General features: G+C 53.7%; 11 protein-coding genes and 4 non-coding genes across 15 annotated transcripts; 7 read left to right on the top strand and 8 right to left on the bottom strand.

Annotated features, from left to right (window-relative positions):
- Positions 1 to 114: 114 nt before the first annotated feature.
- Positions 115 to 185, top strand: HPODL_05429. Its single transcript has one exon. It is a non-coding gene; the product is annotated as a tRNA-Gly (tRNA).
- Positions 186 to 1,136: 951 nt separating this feature from the next.
- Positions 1,137 to 3,281, bottom strand: HPODL_03253 (Threonine--tRNA ligase, cytoplasmic; the record flags this gene model as incomplete). Its single annotated transcript, XM_014079559.1, has 1 exon — positions 1,137 to 3,281. One exon carries the CDS (start codon positions 3,279 to 3,281, stop codon positions 1,137 to 1,139), a length of 2,145 nt encoding a protein of 714 aa, XP_013935034.1.
- Positions 3,282 to 3,378: 97 nt separating this feature from the next.
- On the top strand, positions 3,379 to 4,295 carry HPODL_05190 (uncharacterized protein; the record flags this gene model as incomplete). Its single annotated transcript, XM_014079558.1, has 2 exons — positions 3,379 to 3,407; positions 3,443 to 4,295. 2 exons carry the CDS (start codon positions 3,379 to 3,381, stop codon positions 4,293 to 4,295), a joined length of 882 nt encoding a protein of 293 aa, XP_013935033.1.
- Positions 4,296 to 4,594: 299 nt separating this feature from the next.
- On the bottom strand, positions 4,595 to 4,666 carry HPODL_05414. The gene has a single exon. It is a non-coding gene; the product is annotated as a tRNA-Thr (tRNA).
- A 263-nt stretch (positions 4,667 to 4,929) lies between these two features.
- HPODL_03252 (uncharacterized protein) lies at positions 4,930 to 6,846 on the top strand (the record flags this gene model as incomplete). Its single annotated transcript, XM_014079557.1, has 1 exon — positions 4,930 to 6,846. The coding sequence occupies one exon, from the start codon at positions 4,930 to 4,932 to the stop codon at positions 6,844 to 6,846; it is 1,917 nt and encodes a 638-aa protein (XP_013935032.1).
- Positions 6,847 to 7,411: 565 nt separating this feature from the next.
- On the top strand, positions 7,412 to 7,482 carry HPODL_05430. Its single transcript has one exon. It is a non-coding gene; the product is annotated as a tRNA-Gly (tRNA).
- Positions 7,483 to 7,516: 34 nt separating this feature from the next.
- Positions 7,517 to 9,700, bottom strand: HPODL_03251 (putative serine/threonine-protein kinase; the record flags this gene model as incomplete). Its single annotated transcript, XM_014079556.1, has 1 exon — positions 7,517 to 9,700. One exon carries the CDS (start codon positions 9,698 to 9,700, stop codon positions 7,517 to 7,519), a length of 2,184 nt encoding a protein of 727 aa, XP_013935031.1.
- A 47-nt stretch (positions 9,701 to 9,747) lies between these two features.
- Positions 9,748 to 11,250, bottom strand: HPODL_03250 (Folylpolyglutamate synthase; the record flags this gene model as incomplete). Its single annotated transcript, XM_014079555.1, has 1 exon — positions 9,748 to 11,250. One exon carries the CDS (start codon positions 11,248 to 11,250, stop codon positions 9,748 to 9,750), a length of 1,503 nt encoding a protein of 500 aa, XP_013935030.1.
- Positions 11,251 to 11,374: 124 nt separating this feature from the next.
- HPODL_03249 (Ribonucleoside-diphosphate reductase small chain 1) lies at positions 11,375 to 12,601 on the bottom strand (the record flags this gene model as incomplete). The annotated part of the gene is made up of 1 exon (XM_014079554.1): positions 11,375 to 12,601. The coding sequence occupies one exon, from the start codon at positions 12,599 to 12,601 to the stop codon at positions 11,375 to 11,377; it is 1,227 nt and encodes a 408-aa protein (XP_013935029.1).
- Positions 12,602 to 13,283: 682 nt separating this feature from the next.
- HPODL_03248 (histone-binding protein RBBP4) lies at positions 13,284 to 14,510 on the top strand (the record flags this gene model as incomplete). Its single annotated transcript, XM_014079553.1, has 1 exon — positions 13,284 to 14,510. One exon carries the CDS (start codon positions 13,284 to 13,286, stop codon positions 14,508 to 14,510), a length of 1,227 nt encoding a protein of 408 aa, XP_013935028.1.
- Positions 14,511 to 14,530: 20 nt separating this feature from the next.
- Positions 14,531 to 15,562, bottom strand: HPODL_03247 (COMPASS component SPP1; the record flags this gene model as incomplete). Its single annotated transcript, XM_014079552.1, has 1 exon — positions 14,531 to 15,562. One exon carries the CDS (start codon positions 15,560 to 15,562, stop codon positions 14,531 to 14,533), a length of 1,032 nt encoding a protein of 343 aa, XP_013935027.1.
- A 42-nt stretch (positions 15,563 to 15,604) lies between these two features.
- Positions 15,605 to 15,675, bottom strand: HPODL_05413. The gene has a single exon. It is a non-coding gene; the product is annotated as a tRNA-Gly (tRNA).
- Positions 15,676 to 15,791: 116 nt separating this feature from the next.
- Positions 15,792 to 17,414, bottom strand: HPODL_03246 (Protein of unknown function, copurifies with late Golgi vesicles containing the v-SNARE Tlg2p; the record flags this gene model as incomplete). Its single annotated transcript, XM_014079551.1, has 1 exon — positions 15,792 to 17,414. The coding sequence occupies one exon, from the start codon at positions 17,412 to 17,414 to the stop codon at positions 15,792 to 15,794; it is 1,623 nt and encodes a 540-aa protein (XP_013935026.1).
- A 61-nt stretch (positions 17,415 to 17,475) lies between these two features.
- On the top strand, positions 17,476 to 20,424 carry HPODL_03245 (Mitochondrial presequence protease; the record flags this gene model as incomplete). Its single annotated transcript, XM_014079550.1, has 1 exon — positions 17,476 to 20,424. The coding sequence occupies one exon, from the start codon at positions 17,476 to 17,478 to the stop codon at positions 20,422 to 20,424; it is 2,949 nt and encodes a 982-aa protein (XP_013935025.1).
- Positions 20,425 to 21,627: 1,203 nt separating this feature from the next.
- On the top strand, positions 21,628 to 22,820 carry HPODL_03244 (uncharacterized protein; the record flags this gene model as incomplete). The annotated part of the gene is made up of 2 exons (XM_014079549.1): positions 21,628 to 22,696; positions 22,792 to 22,820. 2 exons carry the CDS (start codon positions 21,628 to 21,630, stop codon positions 22,818 to 22,820), a joined length of 1,098 nt encoding a protein of 365 aa, XP_013935024.1.
- Positions 22,821 to 22,965: the final 145 nt, after the last annotated feature.

The following is a 22,965-nucleotide window of genomic DNA, read 5'->3' as shown; positions in this document are numbered from 1 at the left end:
AACAATACAGCATATATGTTGCTCATGGTAACATGGTCACTAACTATCATTCACTTTGCAAGTTCCATTATTCACTCTATCTGGGAACAGAATACCGTTAACTTATACAACAAAGCGTAAATGGTTTAGTGGTAAAATTCGTCGTTGCCATCGACGAGCCCCCGGTTCGATTCCGGGTTTACGCATTTTTTTTCATTGTCGAATATACATCATCCAGCGACCCAAGAGTCCAGAAATCGTCGGAGTGCGAGTAGAGCGAGCCGGGAATCACCAAGGCAACCGATCCTTTGATGTCGGACGATCTGTTCTTCAGCGCGCCCAGGAGCCTGAAATACTCCATAGCCGTCTTGGTGTCACCTGCAACCAGCAAAAAATTAGAATTTGAGCTTTTTAAAAGACGGTTCTCGCTCGTCTCTTGGTCGTCTGCTTCATGGACCGTAAGGAAACGGGACCGTAACAACCTGGCTAAGGATTTTTTATGTTTATCCCTTGCATTTGGAAACAGCAGCATCTCGCTGTCTCTCAACACATGGAATTGGTGCTCCCGATTCTCCTCCTTTATCTGGGCCAAAATATTTAAATTGTGTTCGTCCAGATGGCGATTGCTCAACATGGCATCCGCAAGATCGCTGTGGAACCTCGTGCTCAGCAGTTGGTTCATGACCCCTGGTGACGCTCTAAAATATGGCCAGAACATAGTCTTGACAATCTCCCCGAATTTGCGCTGCGCAGCATGCTCCGTGAGACAGGGGAATATGACTGCCTTTGACACTTCCTCCTGCCAGGATTCCATCAACTGAGCTTTTGCAATTGGAATCCCGGGAGCGATTCGCGAGACGAGCTTCAGCATGTTGTCCACTGCTGCTCCCTTGGGATACAACAGCCGCTCGTGAACAAGGAAGTTGGTGGCCGGGAGCTCAAGGTCTTTGGACTTTGCATCTACCGTGCGAATAAGCGAGTCCATAATGGATGGCGATTGAGAGGATGGGCTACCATTGATGGCGGTCAGTCGACGTTTAAGTTGTATTGTAGAAGGGTGGGCTAGACGACGCGAAGCCATATATTATTAACTTCAAATTTATTTGATCCCCACATTTACCGAATTGGCTGGGTGCAAGGATGTTCGAAATATATACTTATAAAGCATTATCATTTCTCTTTTCGTCTCTAAGAGCATGCAACTTAGGAAGCACGTCGTTGAGCTTGACCATGTCGTTCTTACTCTGTAACTCCTGGATGTCTCTGTTTCTGATGTTGACGGCCTTCTCGTTCTGCTCCTGCTCACCAACGATGAAGATGAAATTGTATTTTTGCAACTGGCCGGTTCTCACCTTTTTCTGCAGAGTGTTGCCAGAAAGATCCACGTCTGCATAGAATCCTTCAGTCTGCAGCAGCTTTTGCACCTCCTGGGCATAGTCGAAGTACCTGACACCAACAGGGACCACCAGAATCTGTCTAGGAGACAGCCAGAACGGCCACTTACCGGCAAAGTGTTCAGTCAAGATAGCAGTCATTCTCTCAATGGATCCCAAGATGGCTCTGTGGATCATCACCGGGCGCTGGACCTCAGCAGAGTCATCCTTGCCTCTAAATTCGAGCTCGAATCTGTTTGGCAGCTGGAAGTCGAGCTGGATAGTGGCACACTGGTGCCATCTTTTCAAGGCATCCGAAATCATGATGTCGATCTTTGGACCGTAGAACGCACCGTCTCCAGGGTTCAGCTCCCATTTGCCGCCCCACTTGTTCAAGGCACTCTCCAGCTTTGCCTCTGCGTTATTCCAGGTCTCAATGTCCCCCACGTACTTCTCTGGTCTCGTGGACAACTCCATCTTGAATTCGAAACCGAAAATACCGTAGATGTGCTGCAAGAAATCAAAAACACCTGAGATCTCATCCTCAATCTGGTCCTGGGTACAGAAAATGTGCGCATCGTCTTGCTGGAATCTTCTGACTCTGGTCAGCCCGGAAAGAGCACCGGAAAATTCGTTTCTGTGGATCACACCGAAATCGGCAACTCTCCACGGCAACTCTCTGTACGATCTCTCTCTGGATTTGAACATCAGACAGTGACCAGGACAGTTCATTGGCTTGAGACCAAATGTATCCTTTTCGACCTCGAAAGTGAACATATTTTCCTTGTAGTTGGCCCAGTGACCAGAGGTCTCCCAAAGCTTGGAGTTGTACATGTTTGGAGTAATCACCTCCTCGTAGCCTCTCTTTCTGTACTGGGTTCTCAGAAGCTCGCACAAGCCGTTGTAAATTCTGGCACCGTGAGGCAGCCAGAAACACGAACCTGGCGACATTTCGTGGAAGAAGAACAGGTCTTGCTCTCTTCCGATCTTTCTATGGTCTCTAGCAGCAGCTTCCTCCAGGAACTTGAGATGTTCCTTCATTAGAGCCTTGTCAGGGAAAGAGACACCGTACACTCTCTGCAAAGAGTCGTTGTTCGAGTCTCCCAGGAAATAAGACGAAGAGTTCTTGAGCACTTTAAACGCCTTCACTCTTCCGGTGTGAGGAACGTGGGGGCCTCTGCACAAGTCGATCAATGGACCGCATCTGTAAACCGTGGATGAGGTACCGTCTGGGATCTTGCTTTTGATAAGCGCGACCTTGTACTTGTTGTAGCTGAACATTTCCAAGAGCTCGTCTTTGGTCATGACAAGTCTCTCAAAAGGCTGTTTCTCCTTGATGGCTCTGGAACATAGAGTTTCGATATCGGAAAAGTCGTTCTGCGAAACTTTGTAATCTCCCTCGTCAATGGCCATATCGTAGAAAAAGCCGTCTTCAGTAGGAGGACCAAAACACAAATGAGCACCGTAGTGATTTTCGCAGCCTTCTCCCAAAATATGGGCGGAAGAGTGCCAGAAAACCTGTTTTCCCTCTGGCGAGTCAAAGTCAAAGAACTCAAGCTTAGAGTCGGCCTCGAACGGTCTCTCCAGGTCCCACAGCTCGCCGTTGACCTTGGAAATCACTTGTCTTTCGCAGAACGACTTGCCGATCTCTTTGGCAATATCGAACGGCGTGGTTTCCCAAGAAGTGGCCTCCTTGACCGTCCCATCCTTCAGAGTGACCTTGATTGGCAGTCTCTCTTTGGCTGCAAGTTCTGCGTCTTGTCTAGCCTTGATTCTTTCAAAGATCCTGATTCTGTGCTCAATGAAGTCCGGCTTCGGATCCAGCTCGAGTGGTCTTTTGGCGGCATCATCTCCAGACTTCTTGGAGGCCTTCTTAGGCTTCTTGTCCTTGACAGAAAGCGCTTCAACTTTCTTTTCGATTTCAGACATGGTGAATTATTGAGAGTAATTTATATTTTGATAGACCTATTTTTCAACAAACTGGCCGGGTAAGAATTTTCGTTATTGAAAATATTGTTTTATATCTATGTCTGATCCAGAAGACTTGGACGAGATGTAAGTAAATTTCCCTGGCACCTGCTAACCCTTAGACCGTCCAGTGAGACTCCAAGCGTACCACCTGTGGTGTCGCTGGACTATGGAGAGGTCAACAACAACAACGACGAGCTGGTAGAGCTCAGGGGCGAGGGACGATACTTTGGAGTCACGGATCCAGAACTGTCGCAGCCCGTGTGCTCAAACTGCCACCGCCGCGGCCACATTCGTGCCAACTGCAAGGTTGTAGTCTGCCATGCGTGCGGCAAAGTCGACGACCACTACGAAACACAGTGTCCTAACTCGATGGTGTGCACTAATTGCGGCGAACGCGGCCATTTCCGCAACCAGTGCAAGCAGAGACGAAAATTCAACTTCTGCACCGACTGCAACTCGAAATCCCACTCTGCAGACCGCTGTCCCAACATTTGGCGAAGCTATATCACCATAGCGTACGAGAAAAATCACAAATTCAAATATCCAGCAGACTACATATACTGCTACAATTGTGCGGAACGCGGCCACTACGGCGACGAGTGTCCGCGGCCGCGGGTTTCGAAGACGCCCAACATCAACGGGTCTGCCTTCACCGGTGAAAACCTGCCCCGCCAGCTCCGAAGACAGTACCATTCGTCCCAATCTAGAAAGCGGCGGCCGCTGTTTGAAGAATATAGAGACAACGGACACAGAGACAAGCGTCAGAAAAAAAATGACTGGAGCGACAAGAACAACAAGAACGAAAAGAACGACAAAAACGGCAAGTTCGGCGGCAAGTACAAAGATAACAGGACGCCTCAGCCCAAGAAATCCGGGGTGCTCCCGCAGAAACCAGCAGGCCCGCCTGCTCCTTCGCGGTCCGGATATGTGACCAAGCGGAAACGCAAGGAGAAGAAGGACAAACGCAAATGACGTGTATTATAGAACGAGTAATAGATAGGATTGCACGCGGTCATGTTCGTTTTTTGCCGCACAGCTGCTTCATCAGCTCGTGTTCGTATTGCTTGGTGGTTGTGACGGTGTCTTTTGCTTTTGTGCCGTAAATTTGAGCAAACTGGTGGTTAAGAGCGTGCACCATCATCGCGTCCTGGCTGGAGAGCTGGTTGAGGACCGCTGCACGCGCTCTAGCGAGCTCGTCGCGTTGCATTGAGTAGAAGATATAAATTAATTTATATATTAAAAAAAAAATTATGTTGTGACAACCAAAAAAATGCCTCCTGCCAGAATTGAACTAGCGACCTTTGCATTACAAGTGCAACGCTCTACCACTAAGCTAAGGAGGCAGTTTTGCAAATCAATATCGCACGCTATGTACACATTTACCTTCGTCAGGGAAGAGGTCAATGGAAGACACATGCTCCATGCCCACTGCCCATTTGGTGCTCCGCACTTTGTGTCGTGCGCGTAGCCTATTGCGGCCAGAAAATGCAGCGCATTTCGCTCCGCCCGAAAATTAGCCGCATCGACGCGTCTAGCAGAAAAGGGTGTTTTGTTTTTTTTATTTTATCATTTTTCTACCCTCACGAGAGCGCATCACGGCACCGCTATGGACGCCCGAATAACCATGGCCGGCCGAGATCCAAAGGTCTGGCCGTCCCTAGACGCTCTTTCCGATTGGGGCCTTGAGGAAACGCTTTCCGAGGCCTCGTCGTCCATCAGCCAGCATATGTATACCCATCCAGATCAGAGCTCCAGCACCACAAACCAGTCAAAAGTCGGGTCTGTTTCGCATTCCAATGGCTCAACTTTGGTTTCTTCAAGGACCAGCCCGACCACTGCCAAACATCTGCCTTCATTGAGTTATGTTCAATTAATTGAGGACTATTCTAAAGACTGTTCTGAGCTAAAAAACCAGGTGCTCCTGGCGCTTGATAAATTCAAGTTTGAAATCATTGCTTCGAACTTGATGAGGAGCACTGACACGCTATCAAGCTCTGCTTTATCGCAGACTAAGGTTCGGATTAGCGTCTGTGACGTCCCGTCGCACCGGCTTGTTCACTCTCACCGGGCATTCCACTTGGCGCTGGCGTTACTGCGTTTCGCTAAAAAAAATGCAGGTCGCATAATCCCCGCGTGCTTGAAGCTCGCGACGCTGCTGGCAACAGCGTTTTTGGTTCTCGACATCAACACGAAGAAAATCGCCATTCGCATATATTTGCAACTGGTTACAAATAAGCTGGACAAGTTTTTGCAAATCAACCACCAGCTGGATAGAACGCTTTCTTCACACGTGCGAACATTCACAAATATGGCTAATGACAATCTCAATGTGCTTCTGGGCGGGAGTTCGCAAAGTCGCCGTGTGGCCTTGCCAATTCTGCTCCAGGGTGTGCTGAACACGCTTCTGGCAACCACAAATCAGAAAATCGCCGCACTACTCCCGTTTGCCGATCTTGAGTACCTCCACAGATACCTGGACGTTTACCAGCTGGACCTGGGAAGCCAGGATCTGCGGTTTGTGGGCGTGCTCAACTCTGAGGGACTGGCAGATGGGTCTGATCCAGTCCCGCTAAAACCTCTGCGACTGCGCTCTTTCTCGGGCGACTCGCCGCTCCCGCATAGTCCAACATTCCCGCAGCCAAAAGCAGCACCGCCGCCGCTCCAATTGGCGTCCAGTCCGTCGCGGACGTTGCAATGTTTCAAGTTGCTGCGCAAGATATTTTTGTGCGTGCTGCTTGCAATCGCGGAAGATGCTCCCGTTGAGCGGACGAAGGAAACGGCACAAATTGCTCAGCTGTGTGCTCGCAAGTTCAACGTGCGGCTGGCCAGCCACCATCTGACTTTGCCAACGAAACTGGTGCTTATGAGCCATGCTCTGCAGCAGTTGATTGCCCTGCAGCAGAGTTTGCAACAGGAGGTAGCAGCGGCGAATGAGGGGCCTCTGGTCGCAGAGGACGTTTCTTCGCCGAAGAAACAGTCCCAGTACAAAGACCTCATTAGCAAGCTAGACGCAATAACCAACAAGCTGAGTGCTATGGAGCTCAACGAAACAGATTCTGTGGAGAATCTGACACAGATTGGCGGCTCGATCAACGAGCTCGTCGACCTGTACAATACCATAATCGACGGCCTCAGAGACGCAGATGGTTCTGTGCGCGCAACACCGGTTTCGTCGCCGCAGCTGGCCAACAGAGAGTTCCCACCGCCGAAAAAAAGACATAGCAGCGGGCTCAATTTCAATTTGATCACGGTGTTTGAGGACCAGGCGGAGACGAAAGACGTGGTGCACACTGAGCACGGCGTTGCGGAGCTGTGCCCGACAGAGCAGATTCCAGGCGTGCAGAGCAAGGAAGATTTAAAGAAGACGCTGGAAAAGCTTTGTGCTGGAGAGCCCAGCTATACGAACGAGACGTTTGAAGCCCGCCAAAACGATGGGTCGCTGTCGACGTCAACGCCAATCAAAAGCGAGGAGTTGGACAGTTTCAAAAAAGAGCTCAAGGGCCTGTTGATGAATGCATTGTAAGTGAGTAATACAGTATGCGCAACGATTGATGAATCTGTAATTAAATCCGACCTTTTTTAAAAATGAGCGAGGATCTGCGACAGGCGTAGCGTTGCAGGGTACGGAATACAGTTTCCGATACGAGCAAGTTAGAAAGCGTTCGAGGCGGGTTGGGACTGGTTTGTGGTGCCGCTTCTGTGCTTCTAGCAGATAGCAAAAGCCACATGATCAACGGGAAATCCCCATGCAATTTCTTTGTTCCACCCGGAACGGTAATACCTCGGAACGAGGGACAGGATCCGATTTGACATTGCCCCTTTTGGGTATGTTACGATGAACTTTAAAAAACTCAATTTTATTGTTGGACGCATAACCAATTCTGCGACCTCCTGGACAAGGAAGTAGGTGACCTTTTCGGCGGCAGCTGGATCTCGCTTGGTGCATGCTGGCGGCGATTTTTTCCGGGTGTATGCATTTGTGGTACTTTGCATGCATCTGATGGGACATGCATCACTCGCAGATGACGCAGACGCAGATCATCACGGCTGGATGTGTAGTGTGGGGGCGCGGCTACACAGTATAAGCTGCGTAAATGGTTTAGTGGTAAAATTCGTCGTTGCCATCGACGAGCCCCCGGTTCGATTCCGGGTTTACGCATATTTTTTTATATTCTGTATTTTGCGCACCTTTATTAACATCTATCTGCCGGCTGGTCTAGCTTGTAGTTCGAAAGCTGTTCGGCAACGTCCTGCACCTCACCCTGCTCAAATTCTGAGTCTCCCATCTCCTCCAGCTCGCCGTCCGCGTATTCTGTCTCGTTCAGTAGCTCGTCCTCCGATGCGTCGTCCTCGGCTTCTTCCTCAATAATCTGCTGCTGTTTGGAGCTCTTGCCGAATCGGTTTTCCTTGGCGGACTTCTGGATGGCGCCAAAGCTCCATTTCGTGTTGATTTTCGACTGCAACGGCGACTTGCCCCGTTTGGACAGGAACCCGTTGCTGTTGCCCGATGTGCCAAAGATGCCCGAGTTCTTGCGTCTGCGCGAACGTCCGCGCACCGACCGCGACGCCGACTCCAGCGAGTTGGAGCGCGACACGGTCGTGAACGACGACGTGGGCGACGTCGGCTGCGACGCGACGTTTTTCGAGTTCAGCGACCAGTCGCTCAGCCCGCGCGCGTACTGCGGGCGTCCGCCGGACGTGGACGAGTGCGCCAACGGCCCCGTGTGGCTGCCGAGCGTGGTGCCCGTGCCATTTAAGTTTGTGTCTGTGGAGTAGCCCGTGTTGTAGCCCGAGCCGTTCGACGTTTCTGAGACGGTAGTCTGCATTGAGTACGACGAAACGAGCGATTGCGGGCGCATTGCGCGCGGCGTGTTGTCGGCACTCGTGCCCACGTTCTTCACGCGCGGCGACCTGGGCGGCTCAATCACCACCACGTTGGCCGACACGGGCTGTGTCGGGGACACCGCAGACAGCTCCTGGCGTGCCGTGTCGTCAGCCTGTGCGGACGGCTGCGGTACCGGCTGGAGCTCGTGCTCCCTGCTGGGCCGCATTTTGCCCAGTAGCCGTTTCAGCGAGAACCCATGGCCCTTGCGCAGACTGCTCTGGTCGGACGACTGCGCGCTCGGGGCCGCCGACCGCTGTGGTTCGGGCAACTGCTGCACCGGTTGCGCGGCCTGCTCGGGCGTCGAGCTCAGCCGCGACTCCATGAACGACTTCGACGTCGGAATGCGCAGCATGCTCCTGCTGCGGTGCCGGATCCGTTTCGTGCGGCCCTTGCGGTTCTTCTCGCGCGCTAGCTGCCAAAACCCGTACACCTGGTCCATCGTCTCGTGGTAGATGGTGCGTTTGAGCGTATCCTTGTCGATCCCCACGCTGGTGAGCTCCTTGAGCAGAAACTTGTCCTTGTGCGAGAGCTCCAGCGCGGGCGCTGTGCGGTACAGCAGCCGGCTGATGAGCTCAAGCTGCGCGGGCCCGCCGTACGCATGTAGCACGGGCGCGCGCAACACCTCGTCAAGCGACGACGCGCGGCGATCCGGGTCCTTGGCCAGCATTGCGCGCGCAAGCGGCAGCAGCTCCGGCCCAAACAGCTCGGGATTGTACGTCGGCTCGCGCTCACACACAGCGGCCACAAGCGCGTCCTCGTCGAGCGAGTCGTCAAACGGCATCTCGCCCGCCACCAGCGTGTACAGGATCACGCCGAGCGCCCAGATGTCTGTTTTCGTGCCCACGTACGGCGTCTTTCTCAGCAGCTCCGGAGCCATGTACGCGCTCGTGCCACAGATGTCGCTGAGAAGCCCGCGCGGACCATGCTGCGCCATCGGGAACTCGCGCGCAAACCCAAAGTCCGACAGCTTCACGTTGTGTTTTTTGTCCAGCAGCACATTTTCCAGCTTCAGGTCCCGGTGGCAACAGCCGCTGCGGTGCATGTAGTGGACGGCCGACGCCAGCTGCACAAACATCCGCAGGCTCTCGTCCAGGGGCAGCCTCTTGTGCCGGCTCAGATACTCAAACAAGTCGCCCTCGGGACAGAACTCCAGCACCATGAACGCACTGGTCTCGGTCAAGATCAGCTCGTACAGTTTGGTGACATTAGGGTGCGCACCAAACTCCTTCAGGTAGTAGTACTCGCGCATGAGGTTGTCGTTGCAGCCCGACGGCGTCACACGGTCGCCCTTCTTCACAACAACCTTGGACCTCAGCAGCTTGTGGTGCGCGATGTACACCTTGCCGAAGGCGCCGGAACCGATCTCGTCACCCAGCCGGTAGTTGCCCACCTCGCGCAACCCCGGCTCGCTGAACCGGCGCACCAGCTCCGCGTAATCCTCGGCCCGCTTGGTGTATATCGCTCTTTCGTCGATGACGCTGCGATTTAGCATTCTAATTTATTTTTCCATGGCTGTGCAAACTAATATAGAATATTTATTCATGTTCGGCCCTCCAGTACCAGCAAGAAGCCGCCCACCAGATGCAGCGATCCGCACACAAACACGTCCAGCGGGCCCTCCAGTGTCCGGATGAAGTTCAGGCTCGTCTCGATGTCGTGGAACAGGTGTTTGCGCGAGTCCTTGCTCAGCCCGTCCCATATCGAGGCCATCTGCTTCTGCACCTCCATCGAGTCCACCTTGTCCTGGGCAACATTCATCGAAACCAGGTCGTCGCTGTACCTGCCGTCTGCGTACGTCACGTTTGTGCAGAAGATGGCGTTGTCGAACCGTTTGCCGGCCGCGTCCATCTGCTCGTGCAGTTTCCGTAGCAGACTCTCCACGTTTCTGGTCTGCTGGTTGAACAGCAGCACCTTGCGGTGAGAATCGCTCGCGCACTGCGCAAACCATGCTGTGCCGCTCGCAATGCTCTCTGCCGTGTGTGCGCCGTCCACATACCAGGTGATGTCGTCTCGTTTGCTATCGCGAATGATCTGGCACCGCCCGGGCCACGACGCCTGCTCGAGTCCCGTGACAAACTCCTCGGGCAGCACTTCAAAGTCGCCCAGCTCGAAGCCCAGCCGCTCCAGGTGAGCCCTGCACAAAGACACGGCCAGCGACGCGTTCTGGCGCTGGAAATCCCCGTTGATGCCGAGCCGGATCTCTGCCACGTCGGATCTAGTGTGCACCACCTCAAGACTGGCCGCTTTTTTCTCGGCCGCGCGCTCGCGGATCACACGCAGCGCGGGCTCGGGCTGCTCCACGGTGAAACACGCCGCACCCTGCTTGAAAATGCCCGCCTTGTTCCACGCAATCTTTTCCAAAGTGTCTCCCAGAACAGCGGTGTGGTCGATCCCGAGCGACGAGATGCCGCATGTGGTGGGGTGCACAAAGATGTTGGTAGAGTCGTACTCGCCCCCGACACCCACCTCGTACACAGCGGTGTCGACCTTCTCGCTCGAAAACGCGTGGAACGACAACAGCGTCAGAAACCGGAAATATGCAGGCTTGACACCCGGCCCCATCTCCGGGAACTGCTCAGGGTCGGACACAGACGTGCTGAGACGGTCCCACACGTCGAAAAAGTACTTGGTGAACAGCGCCTCCGAAATCGGCTTGCCGTTGATCATCAGCCGCTCCCGCACGCTCTTGAGATGGGGGGACGTATACAGGCCTATCTTGGTGATCTTGGCACCTGGGACCTGCGCCGGCGACCGGTACTGCAACAAGATGCTTGTCGCAAACGCACACGTCGAGCCCTTGCCCTTGGTCCCCGTCACATGGATCACGTTGAGCCTGTCCAGGTCCTGTGGCTTGTACCCTATACGTCTTGTCCACTCCAGCATCTCGGGAATCAAACGAGAGTTGTTGGCGCCTGCGGCGCGGCGGGCCGCCTCTATGGTGGCAGCGTTCGATTGTAGGGAGTTTAGCGCATTGATTGCATCCTTGTAAGTGCGCTTTATCATCGAACTGGAAGGTTGGCCACCGCCTTTGTGTGTGTTCATAAACAGAGGGAGAAATATTTTCCACGCAGAAATATTTTGTTCTACATCCTTGCACAAAAATTCGATTCATCAATATGCTTAAAAAACATTCTAGTATACATTAATGGACGTCGCGTGATCCTCATTAGAAATCCTCGTCGAAGGTGAAGCCGGTCTCGGTGTCGGCCTTTTCCTGGGTGTTCTTGGCCATGACGCCCGCCTTCTGGTAATCGGACACTCTCTTCTCGAAGAAGTTGGTTTTGCCTGCAAGAGAGATGTTCTCCATGAAGTCGAATGGGTTCGTGGCGTTGTAGTGCTTCTTGCAGCCCAGAGATAAAAGCAGCCGGTCAGCAACAAACTCCACGTATTGGCACATCAGACTGCAGTTCATACCCAGCAGGTTGACAGGCAGGGCGTCGGTGAAGTATCTCTTTTCGATGTCGACGGCCTCGGTGATGATCTTGAGCACGATGTCGTTGTTTGGGGTGTTGTTGAGGTGCGAGAAGAGCAGACAGGCAAAGTCGGTGTGCAGACCCTCGTCTCTGCAAATCAGCTCGTTCGAAAAGGTCAGACCAGGCATCAGTCCTCTCTTCTTGAGCCAGAAGATCGAGGCAAACGAGCCAGAGAAGAAAATACCCTCCACGGCAGCAAACGCAACGAGTCTCTCGGCAAACAGCGCCTCCTCGTCGTTGATCCATCTCATGGCCCATTCGGCCTTCTCCTTGATACATGGGATGGTCTCAATGGCGTTGAACAGGAACTCGGCCTCCTTAGGGTCCTTGACGTAGGTGTCGATCAGAAGCGAGTACGTTTCCGAGTGGATGTTCTCCATCATGATCTGGAACCCGTAGAAACACTTGGCCTCGGGAACTTGCACCTCGGCAGAGAAGTTCTCGACCAGGTTCTCGTTGACAATGCCGTCCGAAGCAGCAAAGAAGGCCAGCACTCTCGAAACAAAGTATCTCTCGTTGTCGTTGAGTCTGTTGTTCCAGTCGTGCAGGTCCTTGGACAAATCGATTTCCTCCGCAGTCCAGAACGAGGCCTCTGCCTTCTTGTACATCTGCCAAATCTCGTGGTACTTGATAGGAAACAAGACGAATCTTCTCTTATTTTCAACCAACAGAGGCTCGTCCTTCTCCATCTGCATCAGCTTGTGACGGTGGACCTTGTGCTTAGCCAAGAAATCCTTGTGTTCCTTGGCCTTGTCGTCGGACGAGTCCTCCTGGGGGGTCTCCTCGATGCCATTAGCTGCTGCCTTGGCCTTGGCGGCGGCGGTCAGCGTGGCGGTCAGGTCCTTCTTGTCGGCAGAGGACAGGTCGAGGGTGGACAGAGCGTTGGCTGTGGTCTTGGAAGGCGTTTCTTGCACAGACATTTTATAAGACAAAAGGTTTTTTTTTAATGAAAATTGCCTACTGGATTAATGCACCTTATATAGTTTTTTCCCAGACGCGTCTGTAAACAAATCCTGTTAGGGGAGGAGGCAGAGTATTTCACTATCCGAGCAGCAGAAAATGCTCTAAAATGCTCTCTTCTTTAGTATATGCCCTCCAAACACTACTGGCAATGGGTACATCCCAAACTAGACCCGCTTGTAGCCCATCCAGGGCTGGTCCCGTGCACTTTTTTTCTCTCCTTCTCAAACCCCCTGCAACCAGGAAACAAACGCGTCCGACTTTTGCGCGATCTATCGCACGCGCAAGGATAGTCCGATAACCCAGTGTCAGTCAAGGAGCCCCGATCTGGCCGAACCAGGCGTGGAAAAGATAGGAATGTCGAGAGAAGGGGTCTGGCTGTCGTTTACAAGGCAGCAGGGGCGGCAGGGGCAGCAAGGCAGCAAGGACCAACTCACAACATCTTTTCTGGCAACTTTTCTAAGCGCCTCTTTGTCCCGTTCAAATCAGCCCCACGCCGTTTGGCCCCTGGCCGGCAGCTCTGCCCGCTGGCACCCCGACTATGCTGTCTCAGACAGAGCCGAAAATTCAACCACGCCAAATTGAGTCGTGCACGCCTGCCATCTAAAACCAGCATTTTTAAAATATAAACTATATATTTCCATGACGTCTGTTCACTCGGAGCCTCAAAATAAGCAGACACCCGACACAGGGCCTGCAGCGGTCCCAGCCGCCCCCGCCGTGTCCGTCAAGGAAAAGTACCAGGTGGCCGAGAAAATCGTCAACGAGGAGTACAAAATCTGGAAGAAAACGTCGCCGCTGCTGTACGACGTTATCTACTCGTACGCGCTGCCGTGGCCGAGTTTGACCGTGGAGTGGCTGCGGCGGACCGAGCAGACGGGCCACGCGGTGCGTGCGAGCTTTTTGGTCGGCACGCACACCTCGGACGGCTCGCAGAACTATTTGCGACAGTACTCTGTCCAACTGCCCACCACAGACGACTCTGCGGACAAAAGTCTCTTTCAAGGCAACCAGATCTCCCTGCAGCGTGAGTGGCCGCATCCTGGCGAGATCAACAAGCTGCGTGTCAACCAGGAGACCGGGCTGGTGGCCACACAGACCAACAGCGGGGACGTGCTGATCTACGACCTGGAGAACGGGGGGCGTGTCAAAACTCTCAAACACCACACCAAGGAGGGCTTCGGGCTGGAGTGGAACCCGAATTTTGCGCAGAATCAGCTGCTGTCGAGCTCTGAGGACCACACCGTCGCTCTCTGGAGCATGGACGCAGACGTGCCGGTGCGGGTGTTCCACACGCACACGGGCATTGTGAACGACGTGGCGTGGAACAAGCAGCACAACAACGTGGTGGCGTCGGCGAGCGACGATCTGTCACTGCAGATCCACGATCTGCGCGCGCCGCGGCCCGTGGTGGCCGTGGCCAACGCGCACGACGGCCCGCTCAACGCGGTGGCGTTCCACCCGGACGTGGGCACGCTACTGGCGACAGGGTCGTCCGACAACCTGATAAATTGCTGGGATTTGCGTCTGATGGAGCAGCCGACGCGCAAACTATACGGCCACTCAGGCTCTGTGGTGGACCTCAAGTTCCGCGAAAACCTGCTGCTGTCGTCGTCGAGCGACCGCCGCGTGCTGGTGTGGGACCTGTGCCACATCCGCGAGGGCGAATTCGACGTCAAGGAGCACGAGCGTAAGAAGGGCGATTATACAGACCCGTGTCTGGTGTTTATGCACGGGGGCCACACAGGCCGCATCTGCGAGGCTGATTGGCACCCTGTGCTGGACAACGTCGTGGCCAGCTGCGCAGAGGACGGCCTGGTGGAGGTTTGGCGGCCGCGCCACGTCGACCAGCGCGAGGAGGAGGAGTAGATTTCGAGTATACATACTGTTTATCGCTCGAGAAGCTGGCTGCGCCACTCCTGCGCCACGCGCTCTTTCGCGCGCTCGAGCTGCGCCACCCTATATAGCACCTCGTTCAATCTCAACATCACCGTGTCGTACTGGATGCTGTACCACGTCAGGTGCCGCACACACTTCTTGCGGTCGGCCATGCACAGCCCGGCAAACCGCTGCTGCGCGTGGTACGCCTCCCGGGCCTGTTCTGGTGTTGCGTCCAGATCGGCCCAGCACGCCAGCCGCAGCGTCTTTTGGCACTCCTCGCTCGCCTCGTACGCGCGCCACTGCTCGTCGTCCAGCACCAGCGTCGCGTCGTAGCCGCACACGTCGATTTTGGGCTTTTTTCCCTTTTTCGCCGGCTCTGGCTCCGTCTCGGCCAGCACCTCGTTCACCAGGCGGATCTTGTCCCGCAGCTTCAGCAGGTACTTTTCCTTCGAGGTGTACAGCGCCTCAGCGCGGCGCAGCTCGGCAAGCTCCGCGTCCAGCTGCGCCACACGCTGTGCCAGCTCCTCCGGCATATCAACGTCCATGCCCTCGTACACGGGCATGCTGTCTCCTAGCACGCGGAACTCGTCTAAGTCGGCCACTCCACACACCACGCTCGCAATCTCCGGCTCGCGCAGCCGGCACTCCTTGCTGGAGCCGCTGAACCTCTTCAGCAGCTCGTTGCGCATGAATTCGACGCCGTGCTCGTCGCTGCAATATTTAGACGCTTTCTGCGAGTCTGCGTCGATGCGGACCGGCTTATAGCAGCCAGCCAGCCGACACTTCTTCTTCCATAGCGTAGAGCCCTTGTGCAGCAGCTCGTCGCAAAAAATGCAATAAAAATTGCTCACTAGGTCCTTATATTTGGGATCGAGCTTCATGCACGAAAAATGGAACCACTCGTCGCAGCCATCGCAGGCCACCATCAGCTCGCCGTCGTCCACGCGCCGACACACGCAAAACAGCTCCTCCGAGTTCAGGTTGTACTTGGCCGCCTTGCTGAACTTGTTGTAGCGTTCCTGGAGTGATACTTTGGACATAGGAAATAAAAAAATAATATATTTTTATTTATCGAAAAAATATGCGTAAACCCGGAATCGAACCGGGGGCTCGTCGATGGCAACGACGAATTTTACCACTAAACCATTTACGCGAACTTGCAGTAGTTTCATTTGGTAGCTCGTCATATACAAGCCTCCGGTTCGCGGCAGCTGCTTTAGACCTAACCACATCAACTACCCCGGTCATATTCCGTTCATCTCTATTCGCCTATTTATTCTTGTCCTCCCTCGGCACCTCGTGCTCATCCTCGTCGTCTATCTTGAAGTGGTCGCTGTCCGGTTTGTGTTCCGGGTCCCGGAACGGGTCTTCCGGGCTGTGCTCGGTAGCTGCGCGGTCGTCAAACGGATTGTCGCTGTCCAGACTGCGCAGGTCGTCAAACTCAAACTCGTTGCCGAACTGATCCAGATTGTTGTAGATTTCCTGCGGCTCCTCGGGGTCGATTTCGCCGTTGTCGGTTGTAGGAATTTGCGAAGACGCAGCAAGCAAATACGACGAGTCTGTTGGTCGCCAGATGATGGCCAGCCCGATAAACACAATGAAATAGATACAGGCGGGCCAGAAGTCTGTGAGAACGTCGCTGAACTTCCACAGTCGCTCGATCGACTCTGTGAGCGAGTCGTTGAAGACGAGAACGATGTTGATGATGAGCGCAAACAGCATGAGCAGCATCGAGAAAAAAATCAACTTGAACAGGTTTCTGTACATTTTGAGCTTGACGATTTGTTTTTTCTCGGCGAGCAGCTTGACAGTCTTCTGCAGGGACGAGAGGATCAGGAAGTAGAAGACCACCAGCAGGACGGCCAGCGGCAACGTGACCGCGATCACGAGCCACGAGTTCGACTCGATCGTGCTGGACGCCTTGGACGTGTTCGTGGTGGTGTTGGACGGCTGGACCTGGCTCGAGTAGTACGAGAACCAGACGTAGACGGTGCTGACGACGAAGTGCGCCGCCGCCAGCAGCTTGCACTTATTCATCACGTTGCGCTGCAGCTTCGGATACACGACGCCGTAGCCGAGTGAGATGATCAGCAGCAGGAACAGCGAGAAAGAGATCCGGAACGCGTTCAGCATTGACACGAACGAAATGTAGAACTTGATGCCGTCGGGGATCGGGAATTTCTTGTTGTTGTTTTCCACGTCGTACAGCGACCACACAAGGATGTTTTCGACGGTGAGAAACACGAAGAAGCCGGCCAGATACTTCTGCAGCAACAGCAGCTCCGACCGGTGTTTGAACACCTGGAACAGGTACACACTCAAACAGACGGCGTAGACGACGGCCAGAAGCCCGTACAGCGGCAGTTTCGGGATCTCCGACGCGGGCAAATTGCCGTAAGCGTTGTGGAAGTTGACTATCACGCTGAACGAGTCCGAGCCAGAATGTTTCGGGGCGTGCACGGCGACGCAATAGTAGCCTGTGTTGGCAACGTGGTAACTGTAGCCGTTTGTGCCGAGCTCTGTGAGCTGTGCAGTGCTGATCAGATTCGAGCCGGATGTGTTGGACAGCACGATAAACTGGTCGAGCTGGTCGCTGGAACACTGCGCCTCCTGCACGAGTTCCGGCGTGCACACGTAGTGGGTTTTTCCTGTGTGGTTGTCGTGCACACCGATGTAGTCGAGGTCTCTATACTCGAACACGATGAGCGAGAGCGGGCTGTGGGAGGCGTCGTCCGAGCCAAACCTCTTGACGTCGACCTTGATGAACGGGTCGACCGGCCCGCCCCAGTCCTGCTTCGAGTACATTCCTGTGCAATATTCTGCTGCAGACGAGGTCAATTCGACCTTTTCGGCCACGCACGCGACGGCCAGCAGCAAAAACGTAAGGAGCATGAACAAGGAAGAACAAGTAATTATTTAATATTTTATTTTTATTTTGTTCAATTTTTTTTTCATGTCGCTGCGTCGATTTGCCACTGTAGCACGCGGAAAATATCCTCTGGGCGACCGTATCCACGGCTTTGTGGTGCGCCGCGCGCTCGACGTGCCGGAGTTCAGTCTCACCGCCGTCGATCTCGTCCACGAGCGCACTGGCGCCAGCCACCTGCACATCGACCGTCAGGACAAAAACAACGTCTTCAGCATGGTTTTCAAGACAAACCCGCCCGACAGCACGGGACTGCCCCATATTCTGGAGCATACCACGCTGTGCGGCTCCGAAAAGTACCCTGTTCGCGACCCGTTCTTCAAGATGCTCAACAGATCGCTCGCCAACTTCATGAATGCCATGACCGGCCACGATTATACTTTCTACCCGTTTGCCACCACCAACCCGACGGATTTCTATAATTTGATGGACGTGTATCTGGACGCGACGCTGAACCCACTGCTGTCGGAGGAGGATTTCTACCAGGAGGGCTGGCGGCTGGAGCACGAGGACACCCAAGACCGGGCCAGTCCCCTGTGTTTCAAGGGCGTGGTGTACAACGAGATGAAGGGCCAGATGTCGGACTCTGGATACTGGTTCTGGATCAAGTTCCAGGAGGCGATATACCCCTCGCTCAACAACTCCGGCGGCGACCCGGCCAAGATCACAAACCTAGTGTACGAAGACCTGGTGGACTTCCATGCCAGGTACTACCATCCTTCCAACGCCGCCACGTTCACGTACGGCAGTCTGCCGCTGGAGAGACATCTGGCACGCATCAATGAGAAGTACGCTCGGTTTGGCCGCCGGCAGCGGCGCCAGGACGTGAAGCAGCCCATTGAGCTGCGTAGCAACACCTCTTTGAGCGTTGCTGGCCCCGTGGACCCGCTTCTGCCGCTGGAAAGACAGTACAAGGGCTCATTGACGTGGTACTGTGGCCGGCCGGACGACGTTTACGAGACGTTTGTGATGCGGCTCGTGTCGAACCTGCTGATTGACGGCCATTCGTCGCCGCTGTACCAGGAGCTGGTAGAGACGGGGCTGGGCACCGACTTCAGTATCAACTCGGGCATGGACTCGATGACAGATGTGAACATGCTGAGCATAGGGTTGCAGGGCATGAGCGAGGAGACGGCTGCCAAGCTGCCCGGGACGGTGAGAGACGCTGTGCAGCGGGCCAAGACGGCCGGATTTGCGCGGGAAAAAATTGACGCCATGATACACCAGTTGGAGCTTGGCCGCAAGGTCGAGAGCGCGTCGTTCGGGCTGAATCTGCTGAGCTCGCTAGTGCCGGGTTGGGTCAATAGGGTGGATCCGCTCGAGATGCTCAAATGGGACAATGTGATCGGCAGGTTTAGGCAAGAGTACGCCAAGCAAGGTGACGCCATGTTTACAGACCGCATCAACGAGTACATTCTGGACGCTCCGTATTTCCACTACACAATGTTTCCGGACGCAGGGCTGGAAAAACAGATTTCCGGCGAGGAGCAGCGGCGGCTGGAAAAGAAAATTGCCACACTGGACGAGAGCGACAAGGAGGTGCTGTACAAGCGTGGGTTGAAGCTACTAGAGAACCAGAGCAAACAGGAAGACCTCTCGTGCTTGCCGACACTGTCGACGGCCGACATCAGCAGGGACGGCGACAGCGTGCGGCTGAAGCTGAAAAACACAGGGGCCACCGAGCTACAGACGAGAGTGTCGTCCAAGACGAACGGACTGACGTATTTTCGGTCGCTCAAGACGGTTTCGTCTTCCGAGCTGCCGCTGGAGCTGGTGAAGTACCTGCCCCTGTTCACGGACTGTCTGACGAACCTGGGCACAAAAAACAAGTCGATGGCACAGCTGGAGGACGAGATTAAGCTGTACACGGGCGGAATCTCGCCGACGGTGTTTTCGCACAGCTCACCCGACGATATGAACACAGCGTATCTGAAGTTTGGACTGAATGGTGTGGCTCTGAACGGGAACTTTGAGCGGCTGCTCGATTTGTCTTATCAGCTGCTTGCAGAGACGGATTTCGACAACCACGACAAGCTGAGCGTGCTGGTGAAGACTCTGACGAGTGACAACATCAGCGCAATCGTCAGCAACGGCCACAGCTACGCACGTGGGTACTCGGCGGCACAGCTATCGAAGTCCGCAAAGCTGCAGCAGCTGTTGGGAGGAATAGAGCAGGTGTCGTTTTTGAACGAGTTGCGGGAGTTGGACGAGCAAAACCGGCTGGGGGAAGTGTCTACTGCCCTGAAACGGATACAGAGCATTTTGCTGGGCGGCTCGAATTTTAAGTTCGCCGTCACTACCGATAGAGCGAATGTATCCACACAGGAAAAACTGGTTGCCCGATACGGCGAGCAGTTCCAATTGCGGCACGCAGTCAGCGCGTACGAGATGGAGATGCAGCAAGCAGCGCAGGACAGAGTAGTTGAGATTGCTGCTCAGGTTAGTTTTGCAGCAGCGGTGGCATCGGGATCGTCGTACACTTGTGAGGACGGTCCGGCTCTGCAAATACTTGCCCAGCTAAGCACGTTCAAACACTTGCACAGCGAGGTCCGCGAAAAAGGAGGGGCTTATGGTGGAGGTGCGACATACGACGCCCTGAACGGCATTTTTGCATACTACAGTTTCCGCGACCCAAATCCTGCAAGGTCGATCGAAACGTTTGCGCGGAGCATGGGAAAAATAGTCGACATGATTGAGAATGAGCAAATCACGCCAGAAGATCTGGGACAGGCCAAATTGAGCATTTTCCAGAACATCGATGCTCCAGTGAGCGTCCGCAGCGAGGGCGCCACGCATTTCAACTACGACGTGGACGACGACATGAAGCAAGCTCGCAGAGAGAGTTTGCTCGATTGCGACTTGCATAGGGCTGCTATTGTGGGACGCAAGTACTTTCCAACGCGGCTGAGCAATACGATTATTGGTGCTGATCCGGGCGTGGACTGGACCAAGGTGTCTCTTGGTTCTAGAGAGTAATTGGGCTGGGAATCCCCAATTTGTGGCGTTTCTAGACATTGTACATAGTAAGGGTAATTGAAATTCGCAGAGTTTCAGCTGATTGGTGCTTATTGGCAGTTAAAAACACTGAATGCAGGATGCATGAGCGGTTAAATCTGACTGATTTCCATACATGTCTGCTGCACGCCAGACCATGCACGAAGGAATATGCACGTTTATGCAAGAGAAGCGAGGGAACGAGACCACGCGTATTGCCACCGGTTTCAGCCGCGCTACTAAATATCCAACATTCTCTGTTGCCTGCAACACTCTGAATCTGGTTTCGACAAAGTTCTCTGCATGGGGACTGGAGACCCGCACAGAACGGTGCCTTGCCTTGGGTTCCTGAGTAGACATGTGTGGGTACCACTGGCGTCTCGCAACTTACTACGAATCACTGGACTCTCTGGTGTACCCTTTCTTGGTGCCCAGCTTACTTGTAGGGAAACTGGTATCTCGGGCTCGGCATCACGAGAACTTTAAAAATTTTTAGCCGGTCTATTGTGCCTCGGATCGAAGATCTTTGAGGCTGTGTTCTTGAACGTTTTGTGTATTTTGAGTAAACCTCGCTCAGTTTGTGAGAAGACGAGGCGTTTTCTGATGTGACGTAATTGTGGGTTGGCCTGTATGGTCCAAGAATGATGAAAGGAGGTGAAGATCCCGGGAGAGTTTATGGCTCCCCCCGCCCTAATGTGACACTCGTTTTTATGTCTTGTGCTTTCGGTACAAGCGTAGGACCTAGTACTTGTCCGTAAAGCCCGGATTGGTGGGCTTCCAAGCTTGCCGAGGCATTGAGATGGGTTTCATAGAGATCTGGAATGTTTCTATATTCGTGTTGAACGCAGTTCATTTGCTTGAATAGGGTTTCAATTCGCTAACGTTTGCAAAAATGGGACAGAAATGCAACGTGACAATGCACAAACATGCACGGGGAGATAAGTTTTTCTATACATCATGCAGACGCATCTCGGGGTGCCATCAATTTGTCTGTCTTTCAAGCTCGACGAGTCCCCAAACTTGCTCGTTTCCATCACTACCGGACAAGCCGCATCGTATGATGTGTATCTTGGTGAGTAAATAAAAAGGCTACATTTCCTCCACCTCTGTAGAACCATCCGAACTACGCAAATCCCTAGATACCCCATGCTTTTCCACCTTGTGTTTTCGACTTTGCTTTTTGCAATGTCGGCAACTGCGTTTCGTTGGAATTGGAAGTGCGCTGGTGACGGCGAAAAATGTGGAGGTCTCCTCCACATCGGCCCAACAGAGTGTTGCAATCCACTCTACTACTGTAAACCAGTGAATCTTTTATACTCATACTGTGAGGTCCAGATTCACAGACCCCCTGGATGGCCACCATCTGGTTTTCCCCAATCTACGAGGTCCCGCACTTCACAAATATCCGATACTTCGTGCACTACTTCCACCTCAACGTGGCCGTCAGACTACGTTTCCAGCAGTGATGACTACTGGACAAATTCATGGATCACTCAATCCTCCGGTCATGAAGTGAGTCCATCCTCCGTTAGTTGGTCTTCAGACGAGAACAGTGCCAGCTTCCCAACAGACAGCTACAGCTACTTATCATCGGCCTCCACTGCTTCCAGCGAGAGCTCGGAATCGTCAGAGGAGACTTCGAGTTATAGCACTGAGCCATCTACCACTGAAGACGAAACCTCCACCGAAACCGACGATGTTTCCGGCTCTACTTCTTCCAGCGAGAGCTCGGAATCGTCAGAGGAGACTTCGAGTTATAGCACTGTGCCATCTACCACTGAAGACGAAACCTCCACCGAAACCGACGATGTTTCCGGCTCTACTTCTTCCAGCGAGAGCTCTGCTAGCCAATCTTCCAGCCAGACTTCGAGCGAAGCAACTGGTAATATTTCTAGTCAAATCTCAGGCCAAGAAACTAGTTCTGGCTGGAGCCAAAGCTCGACATCCTACGAAGGTTCAAGTGATACGTCGAGCTCCGATACCCCTACCTCAAGTTATGGTTCCAGCTCTGCCAGCAAAATTTCTAGCGAGGCAACTAGTTATGTTACTAGCGATATTTCCAGCCAGGGAACTAGTCATTTTGCTAGCTCTGCTTCAAATCAAGGCTCAGCATCCAACCAAGCGTCCAGTTTTAGCGCTTCTAATTCTGCCCCAGGGTATGGCACGAGCCCTGTTGGTTCTGCATCCGGTTATGGTTCCAGTTCCGCTACTGGCCAATCGACTAATTATGGTTCTAGTCAAGCAACTACTTATGGTTCCGGCTCTACTGGCTCTGCCAATCCAACCTTAGGCTCTGGCTCTGGATCTGCCAATCCAACCTCAGGTTATGGATCCGGTTCTGCTGGCCAGGCTTCGAGTTATGGATCCGGTTCTACTAACCCAACCTCAGACTATGGTTCCGGTTCTGTTTACCCAACCTCAGGTTATGGTTCCGGCTCTGCTGGATCTGCTAACCCAACGTCAAGTTATGGTTCTGGTTCCGGCCCTGCTGGCCAGCCTTCGAGTCATGGTTCCGGCTCTGCC

The sequence above is a fragment of the Ogataea parapolymorpha genome, chromosome IV (genome assembly GCF_000187245.1).
Source record: "Ogataea parapolymorpha DL-1 chromosome IV, whole genome shotgun sequence".
NCBI lineage: Eukaryota > Fungi > Ascomycota > Pichiomycetes > Pichiales > Pichiaceae > Ogataea > Ogataea parapolymorpha.
This window is presented reverse-complemented; position numbering and strand designations above follow the sequence as displayed.